Source organism: Microcaecilia unicolor, chromosome 8, assembly GCF_901765095.1.
Source record: "Microcaecilia unicolor chromosome 8, aMicUni1.1, whole genome shotgun sequence".
In the NCBI taxonomy this organism is placed as follows: Eukaryota; Metazoa; Chordata; class Amphibia; order Gymnophiona; family Siphonopidae; genus Microcaecilia; species Microcaecilia unicolor.
In genome coordinates, this window is record NC_044038.1 from 230192594 (window position 1) to 230210932 (window position 18339).

Consider the following 18339-nt stretch of genomic DNA (forward strand, 5'->3'; position numbering starts at 1 on the left):
AGGGAAGATGGAGCACAAAAAAAATAGTATAACAGCATACACGCAGCTTCTTTGCGTGTATGAAAGTCGTGCCACATATGTTTCTTTTTCAAATTACATTTTCTGGCAAGAAATTGGGGGGGGGGGGGGGGAGTGAAATGTAAAGCAGAAAAGTAATGGTGACTTACCAAAAATGCAAGGTAGTTAAGGGTCCATCAAAAAAACAGCGTCTGTGGCACACGGGCTTGGTTCCACCCCCAGCTGTTCCTGCTGCTTCCTTCTATTGGCTGGCTGACATCCTAGAACACCCATCTCACTGAAGATGGACTCTCATTGGCTGGCTGCTGTCCCAACTCCTCCTCCCTGCAGGGCTTCCCTGATGACATCACTTTACAGCTGTGAACTGATTGGATACGAACTTCCTGCAACAGGGAGCAGCCAACAAGCCTGCTAAGAACTTCCCAAAGCGACTGAAGGCCTGTGTTAAAGCTTGGGATGGACACTTTGAGCAGTCACAGTGACACAGCAAAATTCTGACACATCGTTAATTGTATCATTTAAATGACATTATGGTATCGTGCTTTAGCTCAAACATTTCTAATACACAAAAATCGCTAGGTAATAACGATAAAAAATTAAAGTAACATTAACATAGCTTAAGATAATTAAGGGCCCTGTTTACTAATCAGCAGTAAGGGTACACTAGTGTTTTCAGTGCTCACTAAATGCTAAAGGCACCTATAGGAATATATGGGTGTCTCTAGTGTTTAGCATGCACTACTTTTAATTGTGCACTAAAAACACTAGTATATCTTAGTAAGCAGAGCACTAAATGTTGTTTAAATATTAATTTGTAAGTACGATGACTAAATAAGTGTATAAAATTCTCATTAATATTCAAAGAGGTTGCTGAGAAAATGGCAAAAGACTCTATGGGTTGCTTTTTTTTTTTTTTGCTTCAACCTATACAAGGTGTTACCTTCCTCTGTCTATTTTGTGCCCATTTCTGTAATATTATTTGGAGTCTCCCATTCATATTTAGCTCTACAACAATATCTTATTTTCTATTTCATCATAAACTCATCTCTCTGGCAGAGCCCAAGGCATAAAAGTGAACAGGATAGCACATTGCTGCAGCTGACTGGGTCAAAATAGCTTTTCACTCAGGGCCGTGCCAATACGGTAAGCAGTGCTTACCCTCGCCACTTACCTGAGCTCCGCGCCGCCGAGGCCTTTAAACCTTTTACCTCCGAGGCTCCGACGGTCGCAGAAGAAGGCGGGACACTGAGGGAACCAACGAGCGCGAAGGGAACAAAGACGTCGGCAGCGCTTTCACTGACGCTGCTGCAACCGGAGGTAAAAGATTTAAAGGCCCCAGGGCGTGGAGCTGAGGTAAGGGAAGGGAAGGGAAGAGAGGCATGGATGGGAGGGCAGGGCCCAGGGAGAGGAGAAATTGCTGGAAATGGAGGGGAGAGAGGAGAATTGCTGGCTATGGATGGAGGAGGGAAGCAGAGAGGGACAAGGATGGGCATGGATGGGAGGGCAGGGCCCAGGGAGAGGAGAAATTACTGGAAATGGAGGGGAGGGGAGGGGAGAGAGGAGAATTGCTGGCTCTGGATGGAGGAGGGAAGGGCAGAGAGGGACAAGGATGGACATGGATGGGAGGGCAGGACCCAGGGAGAGAGGAGAAATTGCTGGAAATGGATATAGAGCAAGAAATCAAGAAGAAAGGAGGAAAGGAAAGAAATAAATGGAAAGGAAGCCCTGGAAACGGAGTTAAGAGGACAGATAGCAGCATTCTATGCATACTCTTAAAATTAAGGCTGTGATTATGTATGTATCATGATTCATTTTGGTTGATGATCCAGGTAGTGGATAAAAAATCAAACTCTTATATGTATTGAAAAAGGTACAACATATAATTAAATGAGGTTAATTCACCACATATGTTATATCAGTTTTACAAAGCTAATGTTATAGCATTATTTATTGAACTTTATAATCTGTTGTGAGGGGTCTGACAGGAGTCTAGTTCCGGTAGTGCCGAAACAGGGACGGGGGAGAAGTTTTCCCTTTAGATGTAATGACTCTCCTTCACTAATTGCTTCTAAACAAAAAGTTCACCCTCTAGTGGCCAAAATGCCAGTGAAACCACTAGTTAGGGGAAGAAACTACCATCCCCAGAAACCACTGGGACACCAGCAGGACTCTCAGGAAATGGAGGGAGAAGTGAATGATTGGGAAATGAGTTCTGATCAAGCGAATGAGCAGCAGCTGGGGGAACCCTGAGCGGAGGAAGACATGGAATGGGATAAAGAGGAAGTAAGGGAAGAGGGGGAGGAGGAGTGCATGGAGGTCTAAGGTCTTGCTCAGACTCCAGCAGGAAAGGTAAAAAGTTTTTGTTAATAATATAGAATATATGGGCCATGCTGGACAGGACCATAGTACAGGCTGATCAATAACCTGTACAATTGTGTGCTGTGCTAGGCCTCAAAAGGTTACTGGAAATGCTTATGAGACAGATGGTGTCGAGGCCTTAGTAACACAGACCAACAAGGAAGGAAATCTGGATTGCAAGCAGTTTAATAAGGAACCGAAATATGATCTCATTACAAAATGGTTTATAGACCAAGTAAATTTAGGGGAATTTTAAAAGTTATTGAACAGGTGGGGAACAAACAAGAACATGTGGTTAGGGACATTAATGTCAAAAGTGAGAATGACCCAAATGAACTGCTGATAAATGAAATTACTGTAAATGTTAAATTAAGCAAGTTACGGGAAAATAAAGTGCTGATTGTAAGGAAAATCATAAATGCTGATAATAAGTAAATTAATGCTGACGCTAATTAGTATCTATACAAGAAGACAGATTTACAGGGATATGTATGACGCAAAAGCACGTGATTGAAAGAGTATATAAATGAGAACTGTAATCAATAGAAGTTAGAGAAGTAATACTATCGCACTTCACGTCCAGTTTACCACTCTCTATGAGAAAAGCTTTGAGAACTGTGTTGATTTTATCTGATTTGACTGAAATTGTCATATTAATTGAACAATTACACCAGCGGTTCACTATTAATTCAAATAATTTTTTAACTTGCAGTGCTCAGTAATGCTGTAGTGCCTTAACCACCATATGTTTATGGAACAGGTACTCAGCCACCAAACATCACAGCGCCAAACATCACAGCACTATCCCTTCCTCTCTTCCCTTTCCTGTCTTTCATATAATACAAGCAGTTGTTTTTCACTTATCTTTGCTGGATTGATGTGCGGTTCGAGTCATTGTCCATATCACCCGTGTTTAGTGCATCGTGTTTAAAAACCAAAGTTCCCCTTTATTCTGCGGTGCTGCAGATTCTTGACCTATATATAATTGATTTAGAAATCTCCATTGAAAAAAAGCAATTTCTGAATATTATAGCAGAATTAGTTTTGTGTCAAAATTATTTTTGCTTGGAAAACACGTATTTTCTTCAATTAAAAGGAGTGGCCATGGGAGCTATTGTAGCTCCCACGGTAGCCTGTTTATATATGGCTCAATTTGAAACATCTTATATTTATACTTCACAGTTTTTTTTCAAATGTCGTACTGTGGCGTCGTTTCACAGATGACATAATTTTTATGTGGAACAGCAGCTTGTCAGATTAGAGATTTTTTTGAACAATCTTAATGCATGTGACCCTAATATTAAATTTACTTCGACTGTAGGTCACGAAGCAGCAGATATTATAGATATACATATTGAATTACATCAAGAAGAAATAAAAACATCGTTGTTTAAAAAACCTGCAGATGGGGAATCGGGGGCGTGTCAAGATGGCGCCATGAGCGGTTGTGTTTGAAGCGGTCTCCTGCCTTCCCTGCTGACTAAATAGATATTCCTGTTAGAATGCCGCATACAAAACGTAAAGGGACGATCCGGGGAGTTCCCCTACCTTCCGGGACATCCACTCCGGCGAGGACAGGCTTGGAGCGCTTCTTCCCCGCGGTTTCCCGCGTTATCGGAGCGGAGTCCTTAGCGGGGGGAACCGGTGAAGCGGCTCTCCCGCTGGACATAGAAACATCTCTTTCCCCGCTATGCTCTATAACTCCTCCTTGCCCGGCAACTCTTGCCAGTCGAATGGGGTTTCCTCCAGGACCCGGAAAGGGTGATTCTGAAGAGCCCAGAGGGGAGCTCGACCTGACGGGGAGATCAGAAGTTGCAGGAGAGACGGAGGTGAATCTAAGTCGGATCTGGCTGAAGTTATTAGAAATTGAAAGAACCCTGAAACAATCTTCTGATGAGGTAAAGACATTAAATTTATCGGTACAAGAAGTGAAGAACTCTATGGAAGTAGCTAACCGGGATTTTTCAAAGAAAATTGAGGCCTTACAGACAGACTCTAAGCAAACGGAAGAATTCAAAGTGGCTGTGATTAAAGATAGTATTGAGATTAGAAGAAAAATGGAACAAATGGAGAATTATAACAGGAGGTTAAACCTTCGACTATTAAATTTTCCTAGAATGTTGGGAGTCTCTCCAAATGATATGTTTTGCAGATTTTTGAAAGAAAATTTGAATTTTCCCCAAGAAATATTTCCTCCTTTGAATAAAATTTATTACATTTCAAATACAATGAACAAAGTAGAGGGAGAAGACTCAGTAGACTTACAAAATGTCACAGCCATTTTGGAACAATCAATTACAAACGCGATGGAAAGAGGAACGTTGATAGTCTCTTTTGTTTTCCAGCAGGACTTAAATGCAGTAATGAGACTTTATTTTAAATCAACCAACCGCATGTTTGTAGGCCAGAAGATCTGGCTCTATCCTGATGTGACTAAAATAACACAGCAAAAAAGGAAAAAGTTTCTGTCAATGAGGTCAAAAATTTTGGAAATGGGAGGTTCCTTCCTTCTTGCTTATCCTTGTAAATGTGTTATCAGGATAAATCAAACAAAATATATATATTATATGCCTGATCAGCTTCAGAACTTCTTAGATACTAAACAAGCTTAGAGATAAGAATTAAGGGAATAACGGTGTCACCTTTTTTTTTCTTGTTTAAAATGTGATATTATGTAATACGCTTCACTAATTCCTACCCCCCCTAACCTTTACATTGTGGTCTAAGGAAGCCAATGTTATATAAATAATTGAACAAAAGTTTTTCTTTTTCTTAAGTTTGTAAGTTATTACAATTGTGGCTGTATTACACTTTGCAGTTGTATTTATCTGTACAAGTATATATAAAATAATAAAAAAATTATAAATAAAAAAAAAACCTGCAGATAGGAACACAATATTGCATTACTCCAGCCATCATCCTACACCCCTTAAGAATGGAATTCCAGTTGCTCAGTTCCTCCGTGTAAAGTGCCTGTGCAATGAAAAAAACATCTTTTATGCATCATGCCAAATTAATGACAAATAGATTTAAACAGAGGGGATATGTGAACAAAGTGTTAAAAGAAGCACGGAAAAGAGCACATAACGCTCATAGAGAGTGGCTTCTTAACCCACGTCCACAACCCATGACATCAATGAAATCTATGCAATGTGAATTGCCGTTTTCTCCTACAGACATAGCAATTGCAAAGATCATACAAAAACATTGGCCGGTTTTACAATTGTATCCACAGTTTAAGAATAGACCGCGAACAGCGTACAAAAGGGGCAGGAATATGGGGGAGTTTCTCTCCATATCTAGACAGATTCATGATCAGCCGGCATCAGCAGAAAGAGGACACAGTAGTTGTCAGAACTGCATATATGGCAGCCATGCACTGAATGTGACCAGCGTGACCTACTCCTGCTACTGGTAGAAGATTTGATTTGCGTTATCAAACTGACTGCAATACGGCCCAGGCAATTTATGCCATTTGCTGCCCGTGCACAAAGTGATATATCGGGCATACATGCAGAAAAGTAAAATTGCGCTTATGAGAGCACCTTAGTAACATCCGGGTTAGTAAAACACTGGCAGGACATGAGCCACTCAGAATCAGAATTAAAATATGTTGTGCTAACTCGAGTGCAACTACGTTTGGGAGGAGATATCACTTCAGTTCTTACGTGGCTTGAACAAAGATTCATATATACATGGGACACTGTATACCTCAAGGGTTTAAACAAAGAAATAGAATGGTTGTCGCTTTAAAATAACGTGATGTAAAATGATGTAATATCCGTTAATTATCAGGGATATGACATATATATTAGAGGGTCTTGCTTAGACTCTGGTTCATCAAGACAGGGAGGTGCGAGCGGTGTGATCTCTCCCGGTAAGCTGAAAACTATTTTTCAACATAACCATGTTTAAGAATGACTTTATAATATGATCATAGAAAATGAAGAAGAGATGTGATTATATATATAGTTTGTAGTTTAGTCAACAAAAGGCAATAAAGAAGGAACTTTGTTTTTTAAACACAATGCACTAAGCACCGGTGATATGGACAATGACTCAAACCGCACATCAATCCAGCAAAGATAAGTGAAAAACAACTGCCTGTATTATATGAAAGACAGGAAAGGGAAGAGAGGAAGGGATACTGCTGTGACGTTTGGCGGCTGAGTACCTGTTCCATAAACATATGGTGGTTAAGACACTACAGCTTTACTGAGCACTGCAAATTAAAAAATTATAACATTATTTGAATTAATAGTGAACCGCTAGTGTAATTGTTCAATTACTATTATTACCAACACCAGGTTATTGATATTTGATCCCTAATTGATTGCGAGAAATTATCATATCCCAGTATACCCATAATTGGTAAGTTATAATAAAATGCTTCTTCTCATATCAACAGCCTTCTGACTCTGAATCTCCTTCTTCTAGTAATTTATAAATACAGTTTATGTGTATCAGTGGTGGACACTGTTAGCTACTGTATAGACTTGTGTTTAGTTACCTAGAAGGAGGGCAGACAAGTTGGAGTCAATACAAGTTGGTGTAACCCCGACGTGCCTTTCACCCTTCTATATATTTTACTCTCAGGGGTGTCAGCTAGAAAGTCAGACAGAATATAGCAGTTTCAAACAAAACACAGGAAGGAACTCAGTTGAACAGGTTAACAGTGCAGCATCGGCAAAATAACTTCAATTCAAGACAACAGGTGCTAAACAAAAACAAAATCATTCTCCCAGAAAAATCATTAAAAAAAAATCGCATTGTGAGAATGTTTGAATCTTACCTTACTTAAGGAGCCTGAAGGGTGCACTAAATCTGAAAGGTCCTGATAAACTTAAGAGGTTACTTCCATAGTCAGCAAATCTTCTCTTTCCCCTCCCCTCCATTTCCAGCAATTTTTCAGTAATGTTCATCTCTTTCTGTAATATATATCATCACTCCAGATGTACATATCATAATAATCTAAACAGTCTATACCAAAATTCATCTGTACCATCCCATCTCTGCCACGCTACCATCACAACCTTCAAAATGGCAACCAACGAACCACAACAAATCACAATTAACCACCATCAACACAACCCTCTCTCAGCAAAAATCGCCATCCACATATTTCTCTCAACACAGATCTTCCCCAAAGTGTCCCTACAGTTCTGTCACAGTTACTCTTTGCGCTTCCAAGCACCATGAATTATATTGCACAACTGCGCACAAAAAACTAATTAGAAATCCCCTCTATCCAGTGCCTATAAATATTCACAGCCTTAAATTGTCCTAACTCACAGGCTTTTATTAAACCAAACAAACACAGCATAATCAGCTGTGTTCCTAGATTCCTTTACCATGGCATAAAGAAATCCGGTACTCTGCATAAACTCTGTTATTCATAAAAGTACAGGCAATTTGCAGAGGGGAAAACACTTGTTAGACAGCCACGATTCTTACAAAAATTATTTCCTTCCCTGCATAAAAACTATATGTCAAAAAACTGTCTTTCACATTAGTATTTGTGGATAATTAACCTTAACTCCTAAATGATATAAATATAACATTTCTTTCAAGGTACACAAAATATCTTAATTTCTTCTAAATATAAAAATTCATCTAGATTTCCTTTTCCAGTGGGGCAAGGTCCCTGGAATCTCAGTTATCTGAGCTCTCACATCCAGTGCTTTAAACTGTAAGAATCAGGAAGTCAGTGTTTACATTACCATGTTGACAGGATCCCTTTGTAAGGAACAGGCTGAGTTTACGGTATCTTTTCACCTCAGCAATACTGAAGAAACTTCACATATCATCATTTTGTGGCGTCAGTATGGCCAAAACTGTGGACAGTTGGAGAGGAGAAAATCATACAGTGGGGAAGGAGCTAGTGGAGAAAGCTAACCCATTAACTATCTGAGGATAGAAGATAGTGCCTGTGGAACAAGGCAAGGATTTACTGCTTTGTGGTATTCTGAATTAAGATTGAACTGTGTTGAGAAGGTGAATGTGAAAACCTGAACTGAATCTTTTATTGTTGGTGATGAAACTAAGTGAAGACTAAGGCTGTATTGAAGAAAAGGGTTTTGAGAAAATAAAAACCTGTGTTTTCAAGAAACTATGAGAATGCTGAGTTTTTGTGTGACCCTGCCGTGAGCAGGAAATAGGCTCAGGCCAGCCGGAGAGCAGCCAGACCGGGACGAGTGCTTGACAGAGGAGAGGTGGTTTGGATCCCATACCTTAGAGGGAAACAGCTAAAGCTAAGCAGGGTAAGCCCTAGCCCCCATGTGGAAGGAGGACCCTGTTTACATATGGTGGCAGTGGTGGGATCGATTGGACAACCCGCCAGTAAAAGAAGCACATACCTTTCCATGTTCTGGTAAGCATATATAGAACCCGGGGAAGGGTTGTGTGTGGGTTTTTTTTTTTTTAATTTCTTTATTTATATTTCATATTAAAATTCAAGAAGATATCTTGTACAGAAAAAAGAAGATTATATTCGCAATAATAGTTAGTAAACAAAAAAATTACTGGTAACAGTTCACAATTTTCTTATGTTAGTCCACAAGTAAGAGAGAGAAATAAGGCACAATATAAAGTAATAATAGTATTTAAACTCTATCCAGAGGCCTGAAGAGGATGTACACAGGATTATAATCTTGTTAACTAAGGAGTCGATGTCCGGATCGTTTCTGAATTTTAGCGTAGGGTAATTAGTTTCTTAGATTCTAAGAATGAGTTTAAATGCAGGGGATCTAAGAAAATATATTTTACTGAATTCAGCTTCATTACACATTTGCAAGGAAAATTCAACCAAAATAAACCTCCCATCTGAAACACAGTGGGACGTAATTTAAGGAAATGTTGACGTCTCTTTTGTGTTACTTTGGAAACGTCTGGGTATATTCATACTTGGAAATTCAAAAAAGTTTCTTTCCTATGTCTGAAAAATTGTTTTAACACCCAGTCCCTGTCTGGTTGCAGAACAAATGTTACAATAAGAGATCGTGGTTCCAAACCCAAATTATCAGCTTCTATTATTTGTGAAAGATTCAAAGTCTCAATTACTGGTTCAATTCCTTCAGATTCAGGTTGTCCATCTATAGTTGATCTTTTATATGGCTGTAAATAGTAGATGTTAGATATTGGTGGACAAGCCTGTTCTGGAATCTTGTAAGATATCAAACATATACTTTTTAAAAGTCAGCAAAGATGCCACCATTTCTTGTCTAGGAAAATTTATTACTCGTAGGGTCTTTGATCTTTGTTGGTTTTCTAAGTTTTCCACTTTAGTCTGTAGCCATTTATTTTCTTTTATAATATCTACTTGTATCTGCTGAGATATTTTAATGTCTTTAACATTTTCCTCAGCTTTTTCTTCTATAGCTTTAATTTGTTTCTCAATTTTTAAAATGGCTTCCTTTGGAGCTTGTATTTTCTGGGATAGGAATGACAGTTTCTGAGATAAAGACGTTTCCAAAGTCATAAGTGCTTCCCATATTGTTTCGAAAGTAATGGTTGAGGGTTTAGGCAAAAGAGAAGACTTACTGAGTGTTGCTGAAGAATACTCAGGAGCTTCAAAAGTTTTTTTCTCCAACTCGTTAGATTTTCTTTCAGAGACGCCGTCTCCATGCTGGTCACTGCCCTTCTCCATCGGGACAATCTGTGATCGATTGCAGGAGTCTGACCCGGCTGCAGCTACGTCGGGAGGTGTAGAAATCTGCACAGATGCTTCCTGCACGAACGCTGGCATTGGCGGCGGATACCTCAGCTCGGGGCTGAGCGTGGTGTTTACTTCTTGTTGTGGAAACGTTTCTCCTTTCTCCGTTTCCACAATCAGCAAAGAATCACAGCCTCCCTGAATTCCTGGCACAACGAAGCGATCCATAACCCCCATTAAAGGTGAGGAAGACGCCGCAGGGCTTGGCCTTTGCCTTCCTCTCCGTGTAGGCATTTCTTTAATTAAGTATAGAAAAGTTAATAAGACAGGCTTCGGAGCTGCTTCGTCTTACTCCCTTCAGGTCGCCATCTTTTATCTCTTGCATCAGATTGTGTGTGGGTAACCGGAAGGGGGGTTTCTCTGGGGACCTAAGCTGTTGGAAAGCCACACTTGGAGGGTTTTTTTTTTCCTCTCCTTCTTTTAGGGGCTACTGGACAGAGAGAGGGCATGGATCCTAAGGAGCTGCTGTCATTTATGGCCCACCAAATCCAAAAGCAGCAAGAAATGGCTCAGAAACTTATGGAGGAATCGTTGGCAGCCTCTCAAGCTCAACAACAGCCCCTTTTGGACTTGGTTCAGGAGATGATGCATACGAGACTGATGCAGAGGAGAGGGGGTACTCTATCAGAGGAAGCGGGAGTCGGAGGAGCTCGTGGACCCTGGGAATGTAAATTGCCTACCCTGGGGTAAGCTGGCAGAGAACGATGATATTGAGGATTACCTGGAAACTTTTGAACGAGTGGCTCTAGCTGCAGCCTGGCCACAGGAGCAGTGGACAATCCGGCTGGCTCCGGCACTGTCAGGAGAAGACCTGGCGGCTTTTCGTATCGCCGGTGGAAGTAGCAGACTATTCCAAGTTAATAACTGCTATTTTGCACCAATATGGTGTAAGCAGACAAACGTTTCGTCGTCAATTCCGAAGCTGGAGGTGGTCTGAGGGGGAGACTCCAAAGCCCCTGTCGCAGAAGCTTTAGGACTTTGCTACAAAGTGGTTGGAGCCCGACAAGAGGTCAGTGGCTCAACTTATGCAAGAACTGGTACTAGAACAGTTCCTGGAGGCTCTTCCTGAGGTGATAAAGGTGAATTTGGTGAGGAAAGGGTATGAGACTCTAGAAGAAGCCATCAAAGGGATGGAGTGTTTTCTGGAGTCACAGTATTCAGGGGGTCAAGAGTTGGTCTCGCAGGGGTCTAGGGTTAAAGCTCCCAGAGGTTCCCTGTTGAGTAAAGAGAGGTGGGGTGGGGAGGAAAGAATATGTTACCGCCGCGGGCAACAGGGGCATTGTTGGAAGGGATTGTATGACTACGTTAGGCCTAACTTCTCACTCCTTCTCACAAAAAGGACCACAGTTCACCCAGTGGGTGGAGATTGGGGCATCCTGGTGGAAGGGCTGTTGGACTCTGGGGCGGATCAAACTATGTGCTCCCAAGCTCTGTGGAATCAGATTGAGAGGAAGAAAGGGGGAAAGGTAAAAGGGGGTGACCGGTCATTGTCCATTCAATGCATACATGGAGCAACTTCCCGATACCCGGTCAGACAGGTGGAGATCAAGGGTCAGGCTGGGATCCATCAGGTTTGGGTGGCAGTGCTTCCGCGGCTCCCACAGAGTCTCATTCTGGGGCGAGACTGGGCCCCTTTCTCACAGTACATTGGGGGAAGGCAGGTGTTAGTGACCACCCGAGCTCAAGAGAAACAGGCAGAACCCCTGAAATGCCATTGTCACAGGTTTTTCCTTTTCACGGAGATATCCTTGGGGGTCCGGGGAAAACAAGGAGGAGTTCTCAACAGAAGAAAAGGGCTCAGGAGCAGAGAAGGGGGAATTTAAGGGATCTTCTAGGTCAGGGGGCATTTCCAGGTGACCCGGAGCAGTTGTTAGAGAGGTTCCCCTATTTCGCCAGGGAGCAGGAGTCTGACAAAACACTGCAATAACCCTGGGAGCTGGCAGGACAAGAGGGAGAGAATAGTTTTCCACGCTTCATCATTGATAAGGGGTTATTGTTTAGAGTGGCTCGTCTAGGTACAGGAGCGGAACCCCAGAAACAACTGGTGATACCTCAGGGGTTTGGGACTTAGTGATACAGTTATCTCATGACCATCCCTTAGGTGGGCATAAAGGAGCTCAGAATACCCTCGTACAGATACTTAACCGATTTTATTGGCCCGGGGTGTATAGTTGGGTGAAGCAGTTTTGTAACTCTTGTGTCCAGTGTCAGAAAGTGTCCGAGCAGATCCCAGGACGGGTACCATTACGACCACTACCCCGCATAGGATCCCCGGTGGCCCGCCTAGCCATGGATTTGTTTGGGCCTATTGTTAGCTCCAGGAGAGGTTTTTCATATATTCTAGTGGTAATGGATATGGCGACCCAGTATCCCAGAGTAGTGCCTCTTCGTAGCACCTCAGCAAGAGTAATTGCTTCACAGCTAATTCTTATATTTTGTGAGGTGGGTTTCCCAAGGGAGGTAATTACTGATAGGGAAACAAACTTCCTTTTGCGTACCTTATCTCAAGTGTGGGAGGCTTTCGGTATACATCACATCCGAATTGCTGCTTACCACCCTCAAACTAATGGTCTGGTTGAGAGATTCAACAGAACCTTAAAGCTGTTGTTAAGGAAGGGATTGGGTTCCTGCCATGAAGAATGGGACCTGTTGCTTTCTGTTCCTCTCTATGTATGTAGGGAGAATGTTCAGGCCTCCCTGGGAGTCTCCCCATTTGAGTTAATGTATGGGCGACCACCCCGGAGGGTGTTAGATGTTCTAAATCTAAAGAAGCAGTGGGTACCCTCAGAAAAGGTGGACCATGATGTGGCTAGCTATTTGGTAAAGTTGAAGGAGAGGTTACGTAGGCTGAGTGACTGTGCCCAATAGCAATTGGAAAGGAGTCAGAACTATCAGAAGGCGTATTACGATTGAAAGAGTGTAGAGAGGGTATTTGAGGTAGGATATAAATTATTAATATTGGTACCAGATTCTCCCTATAAATTCAAAAGTAATTGGAGGGGTCCAGCTATGATAGAGAGAAAGCTGGGGCCTGTAACCTACATGGTGAAAAATGAGCAAGGTAGTGAACAGACATACCATGCTAATGTTTTAAAGCCTTGGCAAGAGAGGAGAGGCTTGTGGAGCCAGGAGGTAGCAGAGTCAGAGGAAGAATTAGGCCCCCAGATTACAGAAAGTTTTGAGGCTGGGGAGCCCCAAATTGCTGCTACTCTTAGCGATGGACAGCAGAAAGAAATTCAAGAACTCTTGGCCGAGTTTCAAGATGTTCTGACTCCCTGTGCAGGAGAAACGCATCTCATAATGCACGATATCATTTCAGAGCCGGGCAAAGTGGTTAAGCAAAGACCCTACCGGTTCTCACCCGCAAAAAACAGGAAGTCATTTGTCAGGTTCAGGAGATGCTTGAGTTTGGGGTTATTGAGGAGTCATTCCAGTCAAGTCCAGTTGTACTGGTTCCCAAGTCGGATGGTACTTACATAGTAACATAGTAGATGACGGCAGAAAAAGACCTGCATGGTCCATCCAGTCTGCCCAACAAGATAAACTCATATGTGTATACCTTACCTTGATTTGTACCTGCCTTTTTCAGGGTGCAGACCGTACAAGTCTGCCCAGGAGTATTTCCCGCCTCCCAACCACCAGTCCCGCCTTCCATCACCGGCTCTGGCACAGACCGTATAAGTCTGCCCTCCGCTATCCTTGCCTCCCAACCACCAACCTCTCTTCCCCCACCTGCTATGCCACCCAATTTTGGCTAAGCTTCTGAGGATCCATTCCTACTGCACAGGATTCCTTTATGCATATCCCACGCATGTTTGAATTCCGTTATCATTTTCATCTCCACCACCTCCCGCGGGAGGGCATTCCAAGCATCCACCACCCTCTCCGTGAAAAAATACTTCCTGACATCTTTTTTGAGTCTGCCCCCCTTCAATCTCATTTCATGTCCTCTCGTTCTACCGCCTTCCCATCTCAGGAAAATATTTGCGGATTAATACCTTTCAAGTATTTGAACGTCTGTATCATATCACCCCTGTTCCTCCTTTCCTCCAGGGTATACACGTTCAGGTCAGCAAGTCTTTGCTCATACGTCTTGGAACGCAAATCCCATACCATTCTCGTAGCTTTTCTTTGCACCGCTTCCATTTTTTTAACATCCTTCGCAAGGTACGGCCTCCCAAACTGAACACAATACTCCAGGTGGGGCCTCACCAACGACTTGTACAGGGGCATCAACACTTCCTTTCTTCTGCTGATCACACCTCTTTCTATACAGCCTAGCAACCTTCTCGCTATGGCCACCGCCTTGTCACACTGTTTCGTCGCCTTCAGATCCTCGGATACTATCACCCCAAGATCCCTCTCCCCCTCAGTACCTATCAGACTCTCACCGCCTAACACATAAGTCTCTCTTGGGTTTCTACTCCCTAAATGCATCACTTTGCATTTCTTCGCATTGAATTTTAATAGCCAAACCTTAGACCATTCTTCTAGCTTCCTCAGATCCCTTTTCATGCTTTCCACTCCCTCCTGGATGTCCACTCTGTTGCAAATCTTAGTATCATCCACAAATAGGCAAACTTTACCTTCTAACCCTTCGGCAAGTTCTACTTGGTAGTTCTGCATCGACTTCCAGCAGGTCAATGCCCTTTCCACTCCTAACGCCTATCCGATGCCGCGTATTGAGGAGCTCCTAGATTGGTTGGGAACTGTCAAGTACCTATCCATGCTAGACTTGACCAAGGGATATTGGCAGATCCCCCTGACAGCTGAGGCCTGACCTAAGACTGCATTTTCAACTCCCTTGGGTCTTTATCAGTTTAGGAGGATGCCGTACAGCCTTAATTCGGCTGCGGCCTTGTGCCAGCACCTCCTGGATGGGATTCTAAGACCACACCAAGAATACACGGCTGCATATTTAGACTGGCCCTCACATGTTGTATGGGTTCAGGAGGTGCTGGGGGCTTTCCGGCGAGCAGGTTTGACATTGAATCCTCAAAAGTGCCACTTCGGCCAACAGAAGGTGAAGTACCTGAGATACAGGGTAGAAGATGGGCAGATAACCCTGTTGTGTGACAAAGTAGAGAGTATTCTGGAATTCCCATGCCCCAGAAACAAGAAGGAATTGAGAAGTTTCTTGGGATTAGTGGGATACTATCGGAGGTTCATACCTCATTTTGCATCTAGGGCTACTCCGCTAACAAACAAGCTTAAAAAGGAGACTCCGAATAGGCTTCAATGGAATGAGGAGGGGCTAGAGGTATTCAATAGGTTAAGGCTAACCCTGTGCCAAGAACCCCTGTTAAAAGCAGTTCATTTTTCCAAATCCTTTGTTCTGCAGGCTGATGCCTCGGGTGTGAGTTTGGGCGCGGTGTTATCTCAGGTACATGAGAAGCAGGAACACCCTCTCATGTATCTGAGTCGAAAGTTGCTTCCGCATGAAACCCGTTACTCTACAATATACAATAGAGAGGGAGTGTTTAGCCATCAAATGGGCTATACAGATGTGTCATTTCTATTTGGATGGGCGAATCTTTACCCTAGTGACTGATCATGCACCTCTTAAATGGTTAGGGCATATGAAGAATAGCAATGCTCGACGCACTCGGTGGTATCGGGCCTTGCAGCCTTATCGGTTTCAAGTGGAGCATAGGGCAGGGAAGCTAGTAACAAATGCAGATGTATTATCTCGGATTGCTAGTGAAGGACAAGAGAATACTAGCAATCACTTAAACAGGGGGGTATGTGAGGGGTCTGAAAGGAGTCTAGTTCCGGTAGTGCTGAAACAGGGATGGGGGAGAAGTTTTCCCTTTAGATGTAATGACTCTCCTTCACTAATTCCTTCTAGACAAAATGTTCACCCTCTAGTGGCCAAAACCCCAGTGAAACCACTAGTTAGGGGAAGAAACTACCAGCCCCAGAAACCACTGGGACAGCAGCAGGGCTCTCAGAAAATGGAGGGAGGAGTGAATGATTGGGAAATGAGTTCTGATCAAGGGAATGAGCAGCAGCTGGGGGAACCCTGGGCAGAGGAAGACATGGAATGGGATAAAGAGGATGTAGGGGAAGAGGGGGAGGAGGAGTGCATGGAGGTCTCAGGTCTTGCTCAGACTCTAGCAGGAAAGGTAAAGGGTTTTGTGGCGTCAGTATGGCCAAAACTGTGGACAGTTGGAGAGGAGAAAATCATACAGTGGGGAAGGAGCTGGTGGAGAAAGCTAACCCATTAACTATCTGAGATTAGAAGATAGCGCCTGTGAGGGTTATGCTACAATTGGGAACAAGGCAAGGATTTACTGCTTTGTGGTATTCTGAATTAAGATTGAACTGTGTTGAGAAGGTGAATGTGAAAACCTGAACTGAATCTTTCTTTGTTGGTGATGAAACTAAGTGAAAGACTAAGGCTGTTTTGAAGATAAGGGTTTTGAGAAAATAAAAACCTGTGTTTTCAAGAAACTATGAGAATGGTGAGTTTTTGTGTGTCCCTGCCGTGAGCAGGAAAAAGGCTCAGGCCAGCCGGAGAGCAGCCAGACCGGGACGAGTACCTGACAGAGGAGAGGTGGTTTGGATCCCATACCTTGGATGGAGACAGCTAAAGCTAAGCAGGGTTAGTCCTGGCCCCCACGTGGAAGGAGGACTATGGTTACACTGTTTATATAGTTTTTAATATATATCATTTATAATCATTTGTTTGTTATGTAAGCTACATTGAACCTGTGTTACTCTCGAACTAATGTGGGGTAAAAATGTCACAAATTAAATACGTAATTGAGAATGATTTTGCATTGACGTAGCCTGCAAAGTTAAGTTTTTAATTGCACAGACTTTCCTGAGTACACTATCCTCACTATTTATATTGGAGGAATCTGAACCTGAGCAATCCAGGCCATTCTTTTTCAATCTTCCTGTTTTCATCAGTCTTGTTAAAGTATAAACCGCTGCATTCATGAAAAACACACGTTTGATCAGCTAGGCTGTACAGTGATTGAGCACATACAGGATAATGGTAGATGAGATGATATTTCCAGGGTTTTACACCAAAAAGTACAAAGATGGATATATCATTTACATACATTTCCCAATGGTCTGAATGGCCCAATGGAATGGGAAGTTTTTTTACTAACATTTTAATTGATTGAGGATTAAACACCTTTAATTGATTGTCTCGAGATACAGACTTTGCAGGAAGTGACGTCAGTTCATTAACATGTGCATCCGTCAGAGCGTCTTTATAAGCAGTCACAATTTTGACTTCTTTTGTATGCAATATGGAAGATAAATGTTTATGCATATCTTCTCCTGATGAAGCAACGAAACACCGAAAATTCTACAACTGTCGAGAGTGATTGAGAGTGCCTTTCTAACCATACTTCGTGGGAACATTTTGAAGCTTCTTCGCTATCATTCAAGATTCGAGACGCCATATGGATGTGAACTATCTGCCTTTTGATTGAAGCTAAGTACATCATCTTTTGCAGTTCAGACTATCCCGAATGATGATCCCATGATATAGCTCCTTTTGTCTTGATTATTATCTTTCCGATAATACATATTTAAGATATTACTTGTGCATATTGTGTAGGTATTTACTATTACACCACCCTCCGTTTTTTACTGCAGATTGACACAGTGATTACATACTGCAGGTTTTTTCGGAGGTGGCGGTTGGCCTATGATGTAAGCCCTTATAGGTGTGTCCACTGAGTTGGTACCCTAGGCTTGTGAGGCCTTTATTTAATATCTTCTAAGATATTACCTTTTACATATGCACCAGTGATATATTTGTTGTTATTTAGAGCATTTATTTACAAGTTTCTTAATTTATTGCTCTAAGCAGATTTGCTAATTTTTTGTTTCTTGATTAGTATCTGCCATCCTCACGGCACAGACCATAGAAGTCTGCCCAGCACTAGCCCCGCCTCCCAACCATCAGCCCTGCCCCCCCTACACACACACACACCGGCTCTGCCACCCAATCTCCGCTAAACTTCTGAGGATCCCTTCCTTCTGAACAGAATTCCATTATGTTTATCCCATGAAGAATTTATTTACCGCCTTTTTAAAAGGAATTCACAGTAAGAATAGATCAAACATGAGTAGTAGGCAATTAGAGAAGTAAAAATATTCGAACAACAATACAAAGTATGGCATGGTATACTACTTGCAATGACAGCACAATATGTACTAGAACATTATAATTGGTAGTGAAGGGTAAGGCAAGGTTGTAACACATAGATGAGTAAGAAAGTAAGGTG

The 18339-nt window shown here is 42.4% G+C and overlaps 2 protein-coding genes across 4 annotated transcripts in view; both read left to right on the forward strand.

Annotated features, from left to right (window-relative positions):
- LOC115475486 overlaps positions 1–18339 on the forward strand; it is a 406432-nt gene that overhangs the window by 130806 nt on the left and 257287 nt on the right. The gene's annotated exons all lie outside the window — the stretch shown is intronic.
- The window catches only part of LOC115475485, a 49175-nt gene continuing 36892 nt past the window's right edge, over positions 6057–18339 (forward strand). Inside the window, exon 1 of one of the 3 annotated variants that reach the window (XM_030211239.1) lies at positions 6057–6253. Coding sequence is in view for 1 of the 3 variants with exons in the window: in XM_030211238.1 (XP_030067098.1) it covers positions 8653–8746 (94 nt within the window). In the remaining 2 variants the exon portion in view is untranslated. The other 2 variants (XM_030211240.1, XM_030211238.1) reach the window with 2 other exon arrangements.